Consider the following 19,536-nt stretch of genomic DNA (forward strand, 5'->3'; position numbering starts at 1 on the left):
TCAAAAGCTCAATCAAATTTGTAAGGAATGACATGCCACTGACAAAGCCATGTTGACTGCCCATAAGCAAGTCATACCTTTTCAACTGCACATAAATCCTATCCGTCAAGTTCCTCTCCAATAGCTTCCCTACCACTGTCATGAAGCTCACTCGTCTATAATTATCTGGATTACCCCATTTCCCATCCTGAACAAAAACACAACTGCTACTTTTCAGTCCTCTGGGACCTCGCTCGTGATGCAGCCAGTCAATGTATTCTTCGCCATATATCTATAGAAGTTACTCGAAGTTATAGATGTCATGCCAAATCTTCAGAAACTCCTCAGGAAGTACAGGCACTGTCATGCTTTCTTCGTAATTGCACTTGTGTGCTGGGCACAGTTTCAGGTCCCTTGGATGTAAACAATTAAGCAGTGGTCTTGAACAAAGAACAAAGAATAGTACACCACAGGTCCTCTGAAATGGTAACACCAAGGACTTTAAAATTGCTGACCCTTTCCATCTCTGATTCTCTGACTGGCTTACAAACCTCCAATTCTCTCTTCGTGAAGTCAATAATCTGCTCCTTGGCCTTATTGACATTGAGTAAGAGGTTGTTGATGTGGCACCACTCAGCCAGATTTTCAATCTCCTTCCTATTTCCTGATTCATCACATCCTGATGTATACACCTTTGCTTCCAGGGTTGAGTGAAGAGCCAATGAAATGGCATCTGCTATGGACCTGTTGTGCTGGTAGGCAAATTGGAGTAGATCCAAGTCACCATGGTGAATTGTGTAAATACAACTGAACAATAGTTACCGAGGCAGGTTATCATATTCTTCTGAGGCACTGGTATAATTAAAGCCTGCTTAAAGCAGGTAGGTACCTCAGACTGCTGAAGTGAGAAGTTAAAGACCTCAATGAACACTTCAGCCAATTGATCAGCTCGGTCAGGTACCCCAACTGGGCCAGATGCTTTCTGTATGTTCACCCTCCTAAAGGATACTCTCATGTTGGCCTCAGAAACTGAAGTCACAGGATCATCGGGGCTGTGGGAGGTCATGATGGTTCTTCTATGTTTTGACAGTCAAAGTGAGCATAGAAGCACTGAGCTCATCTGGAAGTGAAGCCCTTTTGTCAGCTATGTGATAACATACACCCTCACAAGTAGCAGTAAAAAACAATCCAGTGAGGATATTGGTTCATCCTCCAGGTCAGATGCAAACTGTCTTGTTTGTACTGGCTCCACTTTCCCAGGAAAATGGCTCAATGATCCATAAATTTGAAGCCCTCTAACCTGCACCAGCTTCTTAGCCACATATTGAACTGCATGATATATTTATTTCTCACTTCTGGCATGAGTAGTAATCCAGAGATTACGAGTCTGGAAATCCTGCTTTTTAACTTTTTACCAAACTTCTAGTGGCAGTATTCTTGACAGTATGGTTGTAATATTATGCACTACCAAAGGGCTATGCTTCTAGATGGTTATGCCTACATCATGTAGTGATGTTATTTACAATGGCCTGTGGTGTTCCCCTCAGCATGTCCTACACTGTGGGACTGTTGTGATCGCTACTGTAAGGCAATTGTGTTCTGTCACGTGCAGTTGTGGTAATGTCCTGTACTATGGGACAAATAACATTGACTTATGGTACAGCACAAAGCGGCTGAGTGCAATGACCCTGATAAGATGGAATAGCTGTTCAGAAATGAGCTCCGTCGCTCTTAGCAGTGATATTTGCCCTCATTACCACAAAGGGCTCAGTAAAGGAACAACATATTTACATATGTTTCCCTCAGGAGGGATTCTCTCAGGATTTACACCAAACTTAATAATCCTTGCAGTCCCTAAGCAACAGAGATTCCTCTCTATTTTTGAATAGCACAGACTCACATTAGTCACTCTGTCCCATGATGATCCTGCAACTTTCCTGGCACTTCAATTTTAAAACTTGCTGAAGACAATTGATCCAGAACAGTTATGTTGAAATTAACTAACAACAAATTTTAAAAAGCAGGACAATCATAATTGCTGAATCAATGCAAACAATCATGGAATTGTCTTTTACAGAAGGAATCTGCCCTGAATCCTTATCTTGGTCTGGTTACATGCAACTCCAGAGCTAACAATGCATTTGACTCTTAACTCACTCTGTAAAGAGCCAGCAAGCCATGTCAGGGAACAATTAACAATGGCAATAAATTGTTAACTGGCAATTTTCACTCAATAACGAACTTGTGAATAATGTTCATATCTTGCAAATGAGTAAATGAATAAAGTTTACATAATATATATAGAAATCTTAGTTAATAACTAACAGAAAAGGCATGAGCAACTATGTTTTAGAAGTTGAGAATGCTTTACCTTTTCCTCATCAGCATTCTCTGTGACTGGACTTGTGCACTAAATACGCATGGGAGAGGGACGGGGCAAGGCACAGCTTGAAATACAGGCACTTTCATGTACTGCAATACTGAATACAGTTAACCTCATCATCTTGCATTATAAACTGGGGGCTACAGAGGGGATTAATGGTGGAAATCAAGCAGTCCTTCCTATCAACCAAAGAATGAAAAAGGTTCATGCACATGTATGTGGATACCAGGGGATGATCGTTAATTATGCTCTTCTATGAAGTTTAGTTTGTCAAAGTTCATACAAGAAAGAAAAACAACTGGACAACACACGGAAGGCTGTTACCAGCTATGGATTTAGACTCAGAGTTAACATTTCATGTTGATCTACCAAGTTGGTATCAACTTGTCACAGAAATGGAAAAGGTATTTCACAAATAAATGAACAAATTATGATTGTGGATTTTAGAAGCCAAACTTGCTCTCACTTTGACTGGCCATTGACTTCTTGCATCTGATGCAATTATTGCCTGTGCAGCCATTCACCTTTCACCTGCTATGATTTCTGGTGGAGAGATACCATTGACCCTATGCAGATTCATGTAATGTCGGCAAGAACAAGAAAGGTAATTTTGACAGTACGATGTGTTTTCAGAACACTGCTCTTTGCCTTCAATCATCCCCAATCTGATCTCAAAGAAAACACTTAAATTCCCTTATTGGAATGGAGCTCTTGGCTCCATCCCTCCCCCTCCTGTCTTCTCCGATCATTTTGGATCTCCCCCTCCCCCTCCCACATTCAAATCTCTTACTAGCTCTTCTTTCAGTTAGTCCTGATGAAGGGTCTCGGCCCGAAACGTCGACTGTACCGCTTCCTAGAGATGCTGCCTGGCCTGCTGCGTTCACCAGCAACTTTGATGTGTGTTGCTTAAATTCCCTTAGTTTGGATTTATACTGTCTGTATTGATGTTCTTCCTTGACATCATCAAGCAAAGATGCTTCCTTCAACTTACAAAATTTGTCTTGCAACTCCTGACATTTCAGTACTGGATATAACAATTAACCCAGATCAATTTGGTCACACCACATGTTAATTGTCTCAAAGTAATAAGTAAACAACTCCAACTTTCTTCAGCCTTTCTTCCTAAGATGCTTTAGATTGTCCTTGAGTGTGAAATGTGAGGATAAACCTTAAGGAGAAAGGAGGAAATAACATAATAGTGGTTTGTGTTTGCCCTCTGGCATTTGTTGTATCACCCACAGACTAATGATCCAATCTCAGTCCACACAAATGTCCTCCATTACAAGAAGCATTCAATTCCAGGTCATTGAGCAATGATCTGCAGACACCACAATGATGATGTTAGTACTGAGACAAGTCAAACACTCAGCTCTCTGGTGGCTTCGTGGATGGCTACATATTAGTAATAATTCATAATTCAATTTATCTGGATGGATACTAGTTCCTTGTATCATAAACAACACCTCTGAAAATGAAGATGGCAGCTTTCTGAGCTGTGGCATCATGACAGAAACCGATTTTAGTGCCTCTTGCAGAATGCCACTAACACCTGACGCTGACTGCATGCAGTCTGTTAAACGTGCCTGTTGGCATGGGGATGCACGACACCTGTGCACAGTTGAATTAAATCAGAAGTCTGTCAATGTGAAAGGTTGAATGGAATTCTATTTAATGCAAAGGAAAAGTATGTAATTAGATAAGTTCTTTCACAACAGACATCACAAAGCTCTATACAGCCATTCAAGTGTCTTCCTCAAAAAAAGCCACCATTTAATGTAAGTGATTTGTGAACAGCACATTTCTACAAACTGGAATATGATCACAACCAGATAACCTGTTTGAACAACATTGGTTGAAGACTTACAGGTGCTCTTCTTCAAAATGCAAACTTACAAGCTCACCTGGGACAGAGATGGACTCTCACTGCATCTGAAAGAGAACACCTCTGATAATTCAGTATTCTTCAAAACTGCTCTGGGGTGTCATCCTGAGCTACAATTTCGGGGTTCTTGAGTGGCACTCGAACAAATAACCTTCTTTCTAACTGAGCCAATAATAATTTTTTTGCATTTATTTAAACTTTTTCCTTTATAACGGGATGAGTTGCAGGACCCTAGAATGAGACAATGCTCTAGGTAGTGATGGCAATGTATTATAAACGTATATATCGGGGGGAGGGGGGGTGCGGGGGAGAAGAGAACTGCAACATTTTACCAAAACCTGTCAATAAAACTGTGATAAAAGTGAATGCTAAGGTCTCCATTTAATCAACACACATCAAAGTTGCTGGTGAACGCAGCATCTATAGGAAGAGGCGCAGTCGACGTTTCAGGCCGAGACCCTTCATCAGGACTAACTGAAGGAAGAGTGAGTAAGGGATTTGAAAGCTGGAGGGGGAGGGGGAGATGCAAAATGATAGGAGAAGACAGGAGGGGGAGGGATAGAGCCGAGAGCTGGACAGGTGATAGGCAAAAGGGGATACGAGAGGATCATGGGACAGGAGGTCCGGGAAGAAAGACAGGGGGGTGACCCAGAGGATGGGCAAGAGGTATATTCAGAGGGACAGAGGGAGAAAAAGGAGAGGGAGAGAAAGAATGTGTGCATAAAAATGAGTAACAGATGGGGTACGAGGGGGAGGTGGGGCCTAGCGGAAGTTAGAGAAGTCAATGTTCATGCCATCAGGTTGGAGGCTACCCAGATGGAATATAAGGTGTTGTTCCTCCAACCTGAGTGTGGCTTCATCTTTACAGTAGAGGAGGCCGTGGATAGACATGTCAGAATGGGAATGGGATGTGGAATTAAAATGTGTGGCCACTGGGAGATCCTGCTTTCTCTGGCGGACAGAGCGTAGATGTTCAGCAAAGCGGTCTCCCAGTCTGCGTCGGGTCTCACCAATATATAAAAGGCCACATCGGGAGCACCGGACGCAGTATATCACCCCAGTCGACTCACAGGTGAAGTGATGCCTCACCTGGAAGGACTGTTTGGGGCCCTGAATGGTGGTAAGGGAGGAAGTGTAAGGGCATGTGTAGCACTTGTACCGCTTACACAGATAAGTGCCAACATTGACTTCTCTAACTTCCGCTAGGCCCCACCTCCCCCTCGTACCCCATCTGTTACTCATTTTTATGCACACATTCTTTCTCTCACTCTCCTTTTTCTCCCTCTGTCCCTCTGAATATACCTCTTGCCCATCCTCTGGGTCACCCCCCCCCTTGTCTTTCTTCCCGGACCTCCTGTCCCATGATCCTCTCATATCCCCTTTTGCCTATCACCTGTCCAGCTCTCGGCTCTATCCCTCCCCCTCCTGTCTTCTCCTATCATTTTGCATCTCCCCCTCCCCCTCCAGCTTTCAAATCCCTTACTCACTCTTCCTTCAGTTAGTCCTGACGAAGGGTCTCGGCCTGAAACGTCGACTGCGCCTCTTCCTATAGATGCTGCGTTCACCAGCAACTTTGATGTGTGTTGCTTGAATTTCCAGCATCTGCAGAATTCCTGTTGTCTCCATTTAATGCTGTCCTCATACTGTGCTTTGATGTAGCTGGACTAAATTCTTCCCAAACATATTACCAGCTGCTTTATAAAGGTATAAAGTACTAGCATAGCCTGGTCTAACTGAGTTAAGTATTCGTTAGGAAGCAGTACCAATCAAGTGCATCATTCAAACAGACAGCATTGCTTCCCAAGAGCTCACTGCCTCTATCTTTGCTTTTTCCCCATTATTAGCCATGCTCCATGAAGAACAGTGTTCAAGACATAAAAGAACTCAAAAAATACCTGAAAAATCTGATTTAATGACTTTTTTGATTATTTAATTTTCCAGCAAAGTAAAGTTTAAGTAATCCACAATTGAGATTATAAAAGAAAAAGGAAAATAATAATCACAGTGGGATAATAAAATAGTTTGTTTCATCCTCTATCTCACAAAATAATTTAGGCAGGCTTTTTGAAAGAGTTAACTAACCAGCCCTTCTCCACTCTGAAGCCTAGCCTCTTCAACCCTTCATACCTATCAGTTTTCTTTGTTAAGAGTTATTATCAGAACTGCTTCCACCATTCTTTCAGTTAGTGTCCTTCAAATCACAACTATTGATGAGATTAAAAAATCTTCCAAACATGAGAAAATCTGCAGATGCTGGAAATCCAAAGCAATACATACAAAATGCTGGAGGAGCTCAGCAGGCCAGGCAGCATCTATGGAAAAGAGTAAACAGTCAATGTTCTGGGACAAGACCCTTCTTTAGGACTGGAAAGAGCCTCAGCCCGAAACATCAACTGTTCTCCCCTTTCTTACCAGTCCTGAAGAAGGGTTTTGGTCTGAAATGTCGACTGTTTACTCTTTTCCGTAGATTCTGCCTGACCTGATGAGTTTCTCCAGCATTTTGTGTGTGTGTTTTAAAAAAATCTTCCTCTCCGCTTGTCATCTTCTGCTTTGTTTATTCTATCAAAATCTCTGAGAAAATTGAACATCTCTGTGAAATGTCCTTAATCTTCGTTTGTCAAAGTAGGACAACCCCAGTTTTGCTCATTTCTCCACAACAGAAATCTATTGGGACATTTTATTTTGATCCTTTCATTCATTCTTTCTTTCCTTAATTTCCCACACGACCTAGTCTCCCAAATTGGTGATTTGCTCTTCCAGTTAAGAATTGATTCACAGAGATAAAAATTGTGGCAGCAGCATATTGGGCAAAGATTCTGCCTTAGGACAAGTTTCACCTTGGTGCTGAGTGAGCTGATCTCAACTCAGGATAGCGAGAGCAATATTGTAACAGGAGGCCTCAGTCCCCTTGGGGATGGGGATTGAAAGCATCAATGTATTCACTCCAACTACTCCAGAAAGTCTTGCAGTAAAGTATGCAGTTAGTTCAGTTCAGTAGCAAATTTGGCTACAACTTGTTTACATCAGTAGCTTGCCAATGTTCATTCTGGATGGCAGAGAAGAGCGAAGAGTCAATACTTTTGGGCAATAAAATAATTAATTAGTAGGGTTGAGCTGGTTGAAAATAGAAAGGGGAAGGTCTGACAGAAGCAGTAAGAAATCTGAAAGTAAGTATATTCATAAAGCTTTGTATGCTTAGTCGATGTTGTAATTGACTTGCTTAAAATATCCACATAGCAATCTCCAATGAAACTAATGTCTAATGCCAGAGGGCATGGATTTAAGATGAAAGGGGGTAATTTCAAAGGAGATGTACGAGGAAAGTTTTTTTTTAACACACATGAGTAGTGGGTGCCTGGAATATGCTGCCTGAGATGGTGGTAGAGGCCGATACATTAGGGACTTTAAAGAGCCATTTAGATAGGTACGTGAATGTGAGGAAAATGAAAGGATATGGACATCGTGTAGGCAGAAGAGATTAGTTTAGTTGGCCATTTGATAACTAATTTAATTGGTTCAGCACAACATTGTGGGTTACAAGGCCTGTTCCTGTGCTGTATTGTTCTATGTTCTATGTAACAATGACCAAAGCATCTGGTTTAACAATGCTGGATGAAGGATAAAATTTGACCTGGATACTGGGAGAAAGGGTGACGAAGTGAGATACATCTCTACCAAAGGAGATGTAAAGAAGGCTTCCTTCCACTAGCCCGCAGGTCATCCTTGGGCAAGATTTAGCACTGGCTCATCAGGGTCACGTGAGGCCATGTGAGCAAGTAGTGGATGGTCGTATGAGCAGCTGATTCCGATCACAAGTCCTAGTGATGCGACTACTGATGGCTGGCAGACAATCTCTGAGGAGTATCGATAATGGTTGGGGTCACCCATCTAGTAACGAGACTGCCCAGAAGGCAGCAATGGCAAACCACTTCTGTAGAAAAATTTGCCAAGAACAATCACGGTCATGGAAAAACCACGCCATAAAACATGGCACATAATGAACAAATGAATGAACTAATGGAAGCTTTCCTACTCTTTGAAACATTGCTGTGGAATCCTTTATGTCTACTCAAGAGGGTAAACGGGTCGAGGCTTAATGTCCCATCTGTAAAGATGGATGAAAGGATGGCCTTTTAAATTTGATTACCAGTAGCAGATCAACAATCTTGCGTAGAATTGCACTGCTGAGTTAGGCAACTTTTCTTCCCAGAGGTTTACTTAATCTTTTCCATTTGATTTGAAAATGTTAAATATTCACAATGTCCCCCAAAAGCCAGCTGCACTAGTTGGAATTCTGATACTTGCAAGGTCCCATGCTGTTCCATATCAAAAAATAAATGTAATTAAAATAACAAAGTACTTAAAAGTCACCCCTTGAGCAACATGGCTTACATACTGTTATTTTAAGGCTTTACTCAGATCTACAATGTTGTTCCTTCGCAGCATTTGCTTCACAGCTAGCTTCACATTAAGCAAATTTAAAAGAGGCCAATCATCAAGAGAATTTAAATAATCCTTTTATTTAAAGTCATGAGCATTTCTAAGTAAATGTTAATCATTTTTGACAGTGTTGTTCACTGATGACAGGTACTAATTTCAGAAGTCACCTGAATTTCAGGTGTGGGATTCTCCATCAGAATTGAGAAAGAGAGTAACAAACCATTTCAGAAAGCAGCAAAAGTGGCTAAGCGCAATGGATAGAATAAAGGGAATTGTTATGATGGGGTTCAATAATGGAGTAGTTAAAATAAAATTAAGCTTTTTCTGTGCTAATGCTACATCGTTTATCTAACATTGTATCACATGATCATACATAAAAAGGAAAAGTGAAAAAGATAGCAGACAAAAATGGCCAGTTCTAATACAAACTGAGAAAAAGAGCAAATGATCTAAGTTTAGAGAATTTGATAACAAATCCAGCACCGTACCACATGCCTGGGGTGGAAATTGAAGTATTGCTCCTCAAGCTTGCCTTGGGTCTTGTTGTAAGAGTAGGAGGCTGTGAGACAGTGATATCAGAGCAGGAGGGTGAATCAAACTGGCACACAACCAGGAAGGAACTAACAGACACCTGTGCACATTGAGTGCAGGTGCTCTGCATAGCATTTGGTATCTTCAAAGTGAAGAAGGCTACACCGTGAACACCAAATGCAGTCCGCTAGAAGAAGTCCAGGTCCTATGGTGACTACTGCAATTGGCTCAACTGTCCTTGTGTCAGCAATGGAAAAGATAAGCTATTGATTCTTACTGGAAGATTCATCTGTGGGGATTGTTCATGGAACAGGCACGTACTCGACTTTGATCCCATCCAGGCTGGAGTGATACATGGCCACTCACCACTGTTCCCTCTAAGCTGGACGGGTGCATGGCCGCACAGTAACTGAAATGATCCCATGCATGTAACTTTTGTTACCGTGCAGTTAGAATTGGATGCAGCTAGAAAACAAGTTTACAAGTTTTCATTACACCTTTTGGAATCAGAATCAGGTTTAATATCACTAACATATGTCATGAATTTGTTGTTATGCAGCAGCAGTACAGTGCAATACAATACAATAATAAAAACTACATTAGAGTATATATATATTTTTTTTAATGTTCAATTAACGGAGTAGTACAAAAAGAGAAAAAAAAGTAGTGAGGTAGTTTTCATGGGTTCAATCTCCATTCAGAAATCTGATGGCAGAGGGGAAGAAGCGATTACTGAATCATTGAGTGTGTGCCTTCAGGCTCCTGTACCTCCTCCATGACGGTAGTAATGAAAAGAGGATAAGTCCTGGGGGTGCAAACACGAGGAAACCTGCAGATGCTGGAATCTCAAGCAACACACATAAAAGTTGCTGGTGAACGCAGCAGGCCAGGCAGCATCTCTAGGAAGAGGTACAGTCGACGTTTCAGGCCGGAACCCTTCGTCAGGACTAACTGAAAGAAGAGTTAGTAAGAGATTTGAAAGTGGGAGGGGGAGGGAGAGATCCAAAATGATAGGAGAAGACAGGAGGGGGAGGGATGGAGCCAAGAGCTGGACAGGTGATTGGCAAAAGGGATATGAGAGGGTCATGGGACAGGAGGCCCAGGGAGAAGGAAAAGGGGGAGGGGGGGAAAACCCAGAGGATGGGCAAGGGGTATAGTCAGAGGGACAGAGGGAGAAAAAGGAGCGAGAGAAAAAGAATATATATATAAATAACGAATGAGGTACGAGGGGGAGGTAGGCCAATTATAAAAGCCCCAAGGGAACATTATGGATAGGTAGGCATGTTTGATGGACTGAAATGTCATCATATATTAGATTGCTGAGAAAAAGTTAAGGAGTAACTGCAGGTGTCCAAAAGTATTCTGGTAATGTACGAGCTCAGCTTTTAGTTAGTGTTGTACTCACTACAGTATAAGGTAAGCTGCTTCAAGTACCAAAACCCAGCCTTGCTTTGAACGACTGAGTCACATGGCACTGCAGCCATTAAATTGTTTGTGCAGCAAGGTGGAAAGCCTTGACTTTGATTCAAGGTGAGCAGCATGCAAATTACAAAGCAACACAATGAAATGCCTGTGGGCTTCACATCATGTCGCTATTAGAACCATTTCTAACTATAACAACAGATGTTTCAGTCCAAACAGTAATAAATCATCAAGCCCCCTTTACTGTCCTTCCAAAGGCACAGGCCAGATATCTTAACCTTACTTAACCTCATACTCTTCTTAGAAAGAAAGTAGTTTAACTTTGTAGAGCAAGTTACCAAAAGATCAAAAGATTTTTTATAATGCACAAATTGTTACAATCCAAAATATGCCATATGAAAAGACAAAGCAGATTCCATGTTTATCTTTGAAAGGAAATTGGATAACTTAAGCTTTTCCAATACTATGGGAAAACAGCAGGATGAATGGCACTATTGGATAGCCTTTTGAAAAAGCTGCCAGAGACATGATAGGTTGAATGTTGAGCATTATTCAATGAGTTGTGCTCTTCTCGATGCCTTGTGACACATGGTGCAGCAACCTTGCCATTTCTTTACCACCTGTCTGTTTGTTACAAGGTCAAATTGCTAGCTCGACGCTCAATCCAGCTTAGATGGAAAGCTTGCAAGGAGCTGGCTGGATTTAAACCTGGTACAACTCACCTCAAAGTCTGATGCAGATGCCACTACACCACCAGCCTGCCATTATTCAATGCACAAAAAACAAAATGAATTCATTTGCAGGACACCTAACAAAAAAAGCCATTCAGGAAGTGTTTGGTTTTGTTGATACAATAATGAAACAGTTGGTTTATTAAGAGCACATGTCCTGTATTCCAAGAACTCACTACCAATATAGATGGGTTGGTAATAACTGTTGAGTATTTATTCACTATCTGGCTCAATCATGATCACAAAAACTTGGAGCTGAATGCCCTTAAAACCATAGGTATGCATATTGACTTCAGAAGTAATGTGAAGTCTCTCCACCCACTCATCATCAATAACTCTACAGTTAGCATTGTTTCAACATTCAGGTTGCTGGGCATCATTATTTTGCTGAAGTTCAGGTAGGAGAACCATATCTCCTTCATTAACAAAAAGGCTCGGCAGAGGATAAATTTCTTGTGACAGTTGGTAAAATTCCATCTTCCCCAGAACATACTGGTGCAATTCTACACTGGCATTATGGAGAGTATCCTGACATCAGTCATTATTGTCTGGTTTTGTGCAGCATCCTCTCAGAGTATATGAAAATTACAGTGGGTAGAAAAGGTGATTGGCTGCAGTCTACCATCACTGCAGGACAAAGAAGCAGGCAGGAAAAATCATTGCAGACACTATCCACCCTGCAAAATGCCTTTTCCAAAAGTTACCTTATAGAAAGCAGTATAGGGCTATTTAAAAAAAAAGTCACATCATCATAAAAGTTTCTTTCCCTAATCTGATCAACTATTCTAGTTAGCCCTCGACTCCCTCTATCCATTACCCCCATCACTGCACTGCACTGCAATCACTTTAAACTACTTTTGATAACGCAAACACGAGAAAATCTGCAGATGCTGGAATCTCAAGCAACACACATCAAAGTTGCTGGTGAATGCAGCAGGCCAGGCAGCATCTCTAGGAAGAGGCACAGTTGACGTTTCGGGCCGAGACTCTTCGTCAGGACTAACTGAAAGAAGAGCTAGTAAGAGATTTGAAAGTGGGAGGGGGAAGGGGAGATCCAAAATGATAGGAGAAGACAGGAGGGGGAGGGATGGAGCCAAGAGTTGGACAGTTGATTGGCAAAAGGGACATGAGAGGGTCATGGGACGGTAATCACCTACTAGCTCTTCTTTCAGTTAGTCCTGACGAAGGGTCTCGGCCCAAAACATCAACTGTACCTCTTCCTAGAGATGCTGCCTGGCCTACTTTTGATAAAGCTGTTTACATTGGAAATACATGCTGATATTTATGCACGTTTTATTCTCGATCCATACTTCAATCTCTAACTACATTTTTTGCATAATTCATTATTTTTTTTAAATGTTGATCTTTTTTGTTGCATGACCAACATACCACAGTAAATTCCTAGTGCATGTAAATGCATATAGCAAATAAAATTGATCCTTGATCGTAAATTTGGTCCTTGATTCTGATTTTAAACTCAAGTTGAGTCTCTTCCAGAAGGGAACCCTCAGTGATAGATTATAGATAAATAGTGAGACAAAGGGCAAGCTGCAGCAAGTCATTTTCAAAATCAACTTTTTTCCGAAATGTACTATTTTTATACTCAATAGAAAGAAGTGAAAATATTTCTACTTTTAAAAATATAATCGAGGCCAATTCTGGATTTAAGTTAAATTAATAAAACTCAGAGAGCAAGTGCTCTGGGTGCCATGTACAATGTCTGCATTCTGTAGCAATGATAATAATGGCATCATGCCCACTTGATGAATCCTTATCAGTCCTGATGAAGGGTCTTGGCCTGAAACTAGTTCCTTCAGCATTGTGTGTGTGTTGCTCAAGATTTCTAGCATCTGATAATCTTAAGGTTCAAGCTTTGCACTGTTTGATTTAAGCCAAACAAGCTGGTGTGCTACATAAGACCTCCATTTTAGAGCTAAAGAGAAGAAAACTAACTACAGCTCCATTGACACATCATAATAATCTGATCCACATTACAGAGTACCTGGATGTAGAGAATGGTTGAAGACAAAATTGGACTTGGCTGGATGTCTCTCAATTTATACAATGGGTTCCCAACCTGGGTTCCACAGATCCCTTGCAGAATGGTTTTGGTCCATGGCATAAAAAGGTTGGGAAGCCCTGTTCTATACTAGGTATACCTGCTTCTACAGTGGCCATAGAGGTATGACAAATGTACAGTTCAATCTGAAAGTGAAATCATGTATTCTTAGTAGCTTTCCTCCAAGAGGTCCACAATCTTGTTGCATGATTTGAAGGCTTGCGTGCCTTAATGACCCAGAGAACTAAGGGCATTGTGCATCTTGGTAGGGTCACCCATGCCAAATAGGTCAAAGGATAGAAGCCAGACTAAGAGTGGTCCACCCAACCTCCAGTTTTGGGAGTTCAGCTCAGGGTAACAACCCTGACTGGTAAAACAAAATTATTATGGAAAAAACAGCAATGAAGGATCCTTCTGCATCTGAGTGTGAAAGTATTCCTGAGTCTCTAGCCAGGATTTGCATGACTGACATTAGTGGAAACTGAGAGGAAGCTACTGATATGATGAAGGAAGTCCTGAACACTGCCAGAGATAGAGGACCTTCATTGCTACCCTAAATAGCAGCGGTGTAACAAGCAGTTATGTAAGTTAGTAAAAGCTTTAATGTTGATTTGAAGTTCCAAGCACAACATGGTGCCATCTCCTGCACCAATCAGTGCATTTCAAGTCTTTGGGATGAGGGGCCCATCTGCAGGATTTGTCTGAAAAGGCACATGTGCACTCACAAATTCAAAGTAGATTCACTGCGCATGTAAGTCTAACGAACATAATGTCAATTATTAATTAAATGACAAGTTACAAAATTTTTCATTATGCGGCTCAATTGTGTTTTTGAATACATTCCCACAAGCAGTTTTCTCTATTGCAGTAATATAATATAATTAACTTATGATTGCTGAATAAACTTACTCTTTTTTTAAACTGAAGTCGCCTGTAGCTATTACGTTAGAAGTGAGTGGGTGACAACTGCAGCCGACATTCTTCATTTATAAACTCGGCCTATCTTGCAATCCTCCTACAAATCCCCAGTGCTATTGTTCAATGTCGCACTATCACATTCCTGCAGGTGATTGGCAGTTGCATCATGGCTTGTTTTGTCTCTCTTGAATAAGCTAACTCTGAATGAAATCCAGATTGATTTATTTTCCAGCTCCCCAGTTCTTACCCAAGTGGTTCTGTGTACATGGAGAGAGTGTTAAATGTGGGAGGTACAACAGTCAAGCCTATTCTTGCCTTCAGCTAATTTCCATAGAGCATCATCAATAAGACACTGCTTTAGTTCATCTTCTCTGCTTTAGCCCATATATGGGCAGAGCAGGTGTATCACACTGACTGCTTTGGCTGAAATCAAACTGCTCAGTGCCAAATGGGGATCCCAACCAGGATTTTCCCATTTTGCTTGATGATGTATGCATCTAGTGAGCCACTTACAGGCTGTAAAGATCTTTGAACCTACATTAGCCAAAGTATTCTTGTTACCAAAATCAGTGTGAGGTAAAGAATAGAAAATTGCTTCAGAGAAAACCAGAAGATTGTCCGTGGAGCTCTCCCATCATGCAAAGAAGATATGAGAGTAGTTCACTGTAAAACAACAAAAAAAAATTGGTCTCTGTTCCACTGAACAATGTGACATTAAAACAAACTACACTGGGGTGGAAAGCCATTGGTTTTGGGCTCCCTCATTGCTCAGCTGCTGATCTAAATCAGACTAGTGGAGGACTTGAAAGGGGCCACTTCCACCACGTGAGCTACGGCATTTAAGAATTAACCCTATAAGCAGGTCTGGAGTCACATGGAGGCCATAACAGGTAAAATAAACAGATTCCATTCACTGAATAATGTCTTCATGATATCCTAGCCATTTTTGAGGTCATAATTTTCCTGGACTGATCCATATTCATCGAATTTAATCTAACAATTTGATACAATGTGGTTTCAGCTCAAGATTGTCAGGCTGGAGATCTTGCTCCATTAGCATTACACTGCTAGGTACAAGTATCCAACAAGAAACTTGGGCTTGTGTACTGAAGGATAATGGGTGAATGGGATATGTTAAATTTCCATGCAATCAAACCGTAAACACATTGGCACAGCTCAATAATGACACTATCTGCTATCCTCTTATCAATATAGTTCAACCCATTAATTGTTAGAACTACACAGAGAAAGAAAAATCTGATCAGACAAGTCTTATACAAAGGGAACATGAAGAAATCTCAGCCTGGGCTTATATCCACAATCAGTAAGAATAGGAGACAATACCTCCTCCACAATTCCCTGTCCTTGACTGGAGTTCTTATCACTAAAGATGGATCTTGATCTTCTAACCAAGAAAGCACACCAATGTATCTACTTCCTCAAAAGGCTAAGAAAATTTCCCATGTCCCCAGGGATTCTTAACAATCTTTACAGATCTACCATAGAAAGCATCCTATTTGGATGCATTACAGCTGAGTATGGCAAATGCGCAACACAAGACAAAGACATTGCAGAGGGTTGCAAGTGCAGCCCAGTCCATCATATAAGTTAGCCTACCCTCCACTGATTCCCTCTGCACTTCCCACTGCCTTGGGAAAGCAATTAACGTAATCAAGGACCTCTCTGACCCCGGGCATTCTCTCTTTTCCTCTTTCCTATCAGAATGAAAAATATAAAAGCACATACCACCAGACTGAGGGGCAGCTTTCATCCTGCTGTTACCAGACTCTTGAAAGGACCTCTGCTGAAGATGGATCTTGATCTTCCAGTCTGTCTTATTGTAGCTCTTGCACTGACCAATTTACCTACAATTGCATCTTCTCTGTAGTTCCACACTGTATCCTGTATTCTTTTTACTCCCTCAATGTACTTACATATGGCATGATTTGCCTGGACGGCATACAAAGTTTCTCACTGTATCTCAGTCCAGGTGACAATAATATAACAAGACAACAACCTTCCTAATGACTGTGGCTCACTCCTCAGCATCATTAACACAATCGGAGTTTGAATTCTTTTCCTGAGACACTTCACCTGATGCTTCAAAAATTACGGAAGATATCTTGAAGCTATATTTAGTCTGATTTGCCTAATATCCACCAATCCATTCAATTGAAACAGAACTTCATAAGAAGGTTTGACTGGAAATACTGTATATATTAATAATGTCCATTAACAGTTGGTCAGGAAGCCCAAAATTAGGCTGACTTGTTTCCCCACCTCAGGACAGCAGACGTGACAAGATAAAAGTGCAAGGAAATGAATAAAGCCTATAAATGTCAAAATTTTTTTAAGTACTATAATTTTATATTGAATTATAATATGGTTCTCAAATATGAAATACTATCAGTACACAGATTTGATCATTTATATAGTTGTATTTTGTCCTCTCTGCAACAAAACTAGGTGAAATTGAAAGGCTCGTTAGAGGTGTCAACTCATTCCCACTTCCAATACTGGGTTAACATGACTGTGATTTTCCCATGATATAGTTACCAGAGAACATTCAAAATAAACTCAAGTGTTGCTATGATGTTTAACCTTACCTCCACACCCTGCACCTTCAGTTTCATGTGATCCTCCCGTGTAGTTTTGCCATCTTTCCGTTTCTTCCAGCAGTAGCCATCCTTTCTGTACTTCACCTTCTTTCTGTTGTATAAGATCATGGAGCCATTTTGGGGCCTGCAATATTTCAGTGAGGAAACAAGATGGGAAATAAGAAAATGGGAATCTTATAAAATAGTTACAACTAGGTCACATCCCATTCAAAGACAAACCTATCATATTTCAATCTTTAGGAGGCACTCTCCTTTTAAATTCAGAGGGTGTTCGTTTTTTGATCTTGCTCATGCTTTCTCTCCACAACCTCATTACCCTTTTGATTTAGCTCGACATCATAATGGTTCAGAACTTTTCACTTATCATTAAATGCCTCTCCAAAGCATCCAATCTTCATGAATGAAAAGCTTGAGGTTCAAAAATAGATTTTATGAGGAAGATTTATGGGCAGTGCAATGAAAATTCAGAGCAGCCCACCATCTGGCTTATTTCTTCACAGGAGTACTAGGGCCAACAAAGCTCAGGCAAACTAATCTGGCATGGTCTGAACAAGTCATTTCTTTATACGGCACGGATAACTGTCACACATTTATTCTCTGAGGCATGGTACATGACATTTTTCAACCAAAATAAGATTTCTCATCTCTCATTGTCTCTGTGTTGCCACCAATCTAAATACCAATATTTCTAGTACCTCCACAGGCTACATTACGTAACATCAGTACTTCAATTTTCAAATTCATTTACAGAACGCAGGCATTGCTTTTGAGGCAGCAGTAGTCATCAGCCTTCTTCAACTACAACTATTTGTTCAATAAAGCTAATCCCATAGTGTTGCTGCATAGGCATTCCCATGATGTAAACCCAATAAAAATGAATAATTAGTCATGTATTTCTGGCTTAGAATTGTACCAAACTTGGAGCAAAAGTTGCAGATAGTGGATTTTCTATGCATCCGTTTTTATGAAAACAGACTTGGTGTGAAAAGGTCTCAGGCTTTGCAGTTACTATTGGAAACGGCCTAGGTGAATAACTTAATTTGGTAGTTAACACATACTACAACTACTGAATAGGAAAAGTGGAGGATGCGGACGTTTAGGGTGCTAGTCAAGAGTGCTAGATAGAGTCAAGTTTCTTGAACGTTCTTAGAGCTACTATTATGCTTGTCTTCATATTTGCTTGTGTCCTAAATTGCAACATGTCCGATTTATCCATGATCCACACCTTACTGAAACTCTGCCATGGACAGTCCCAAGCCCAGCTGCAAAAGGAGGAGGGTTGGGCATTGGGCTAGCAACCCCATCCAGTAAAAACAGAAACACCAACAGAAGCTCCAAAGATCTCATCCCTGGGAGAGGAAGGATCTTCGCCTAGAGGATGTATGAAGTCATGAGGTGAAAGCCAGATGTCCATGGAAGCCACAGAGCTGATCAAACATCTATCATCCAGGAAGAGGAGATGGGATTAGATAGGACACATGCTGCATAAGCCAAGTACCACCATCACTATCACCATTGATGCAGAATCCCCAGGGAAAGCACAAGAGAGGTTGACCAAAGAACATGTGCCGCCACAACCTTGAAGTTGACACTAAGAAGATGAACTACATCTGGGGACAATTTGAAAGACTGGCTCAGGACAGAGGACTCTTGCAAGCTGCTGTTAGCGGTCTATGCTCCAGTAGGGTTGGTAGGCTTAATACACAACACATAGCCTAAGCTAACTTCTCATTCTTGTTTTCAAAAACCTTCCTTGCCTGAATTCTTTTCATATCTCTGCAATCTTTTCTAGTCTTCCAGTCTCCAAGATTCTCCAATTCTCGACTCTTGTACATCCCTAATTTTCATCATTCAATCACTGCTAGTCATGCCTCCGGGCTCCAAACTTCAAAAATCCTTGTTCAATTGCTTTGCTTTGCTCACCAGATTTAAAATACTCTTTAATAACTCTCTCCGATCAAACATTTGATCATCCATCCCCTTGCTCATCAATCTCCTCACACGAATCAATGTGAAATTTTGTTTGAATCATTATGGTACACATTACAGGTGCAAACTAGATGCAAGGTGTTGATGTTGTTGAACAGGTTCACCACTCTGTATTCTGCCTTTTTTATATCTGCTTTCTCTAAGGTCTTTTTGCTTTATGGTTTGCTTCTGATGTTTCACATATTTATCCCCTTCAGACAGACTAAGATCAAAGAATTTTCCAACACAATTGGATGGGGGCTGTCTTTCTGATCACCTACATAATACTAATGAATCATTTATTATTATGGTCCCTGGGTAAAACAAGTTATGTTTAGCATTATTTATCAATGTGCTTTGCTTTTTACATGAGATTCAGAAAGCAATGCTGATTCTGATATACTTGGGAATATTAGTTCAACAAACAAAACAGAGTTTGTGAGAACTGAACAAATACTTTATTGGTTGCTTTAGCTTTCTTCTGTCTAAGTTTATGTCAAAATAAGAAGAATTACCTATTAGCCCAAATGTTCTGATGAGAAAACGATTAAGGTCTATAAAGTGTGAACATTAGCAAAAGAAGTGCCCTGCGACTCCAAGATACA

General features: G+C 40.8%; 1 protein-coding gene across 7 annotated transcripts in view; it reads right to left on the reverse strand.

Moving 5' to 3' along the window:
- Positions 1–19,536, reverse strand: part of LOC134337713 (calmodulin-binding transcription activator 1-like) — a 1,241,580-nt gene that overhangs the window by 593,460 nt on the left and 628,584 nt on the right. For all 7 annotated transcript variants that reach the window (XR_010016050.1, XM_063032918.1, XM_063032917.1 and 4 more), the window contains exon 4: positions 16,952–17,087. Coding sequence is in view for 6 of the 7 variants with exons in the window: in XM_063032918.1 (XP_062888988.1) it covers positions 16,952–17,087 (136 nt within the window). In the remaining variant the exon portion in view is untranslated. The remainder of the gene's footprint in view (positions 1–16,951; positions 17,088–19,536) is intronic.

The sequence above is a fragment of the Mobula hypostoma genome, chromosome 25 (genome assembly GCF_963921235.1).
Source record: "Mobula hypostoma chromosome 25, sMobHyp1.1, whole genome shotgun sequence".
Lineage (NCBI taxonomy): Eukaryota > Metazoa > Chordata > Chondrichthyes > Myliobatiformes > Myliobatidae > Mobula > Mobula hypostoma.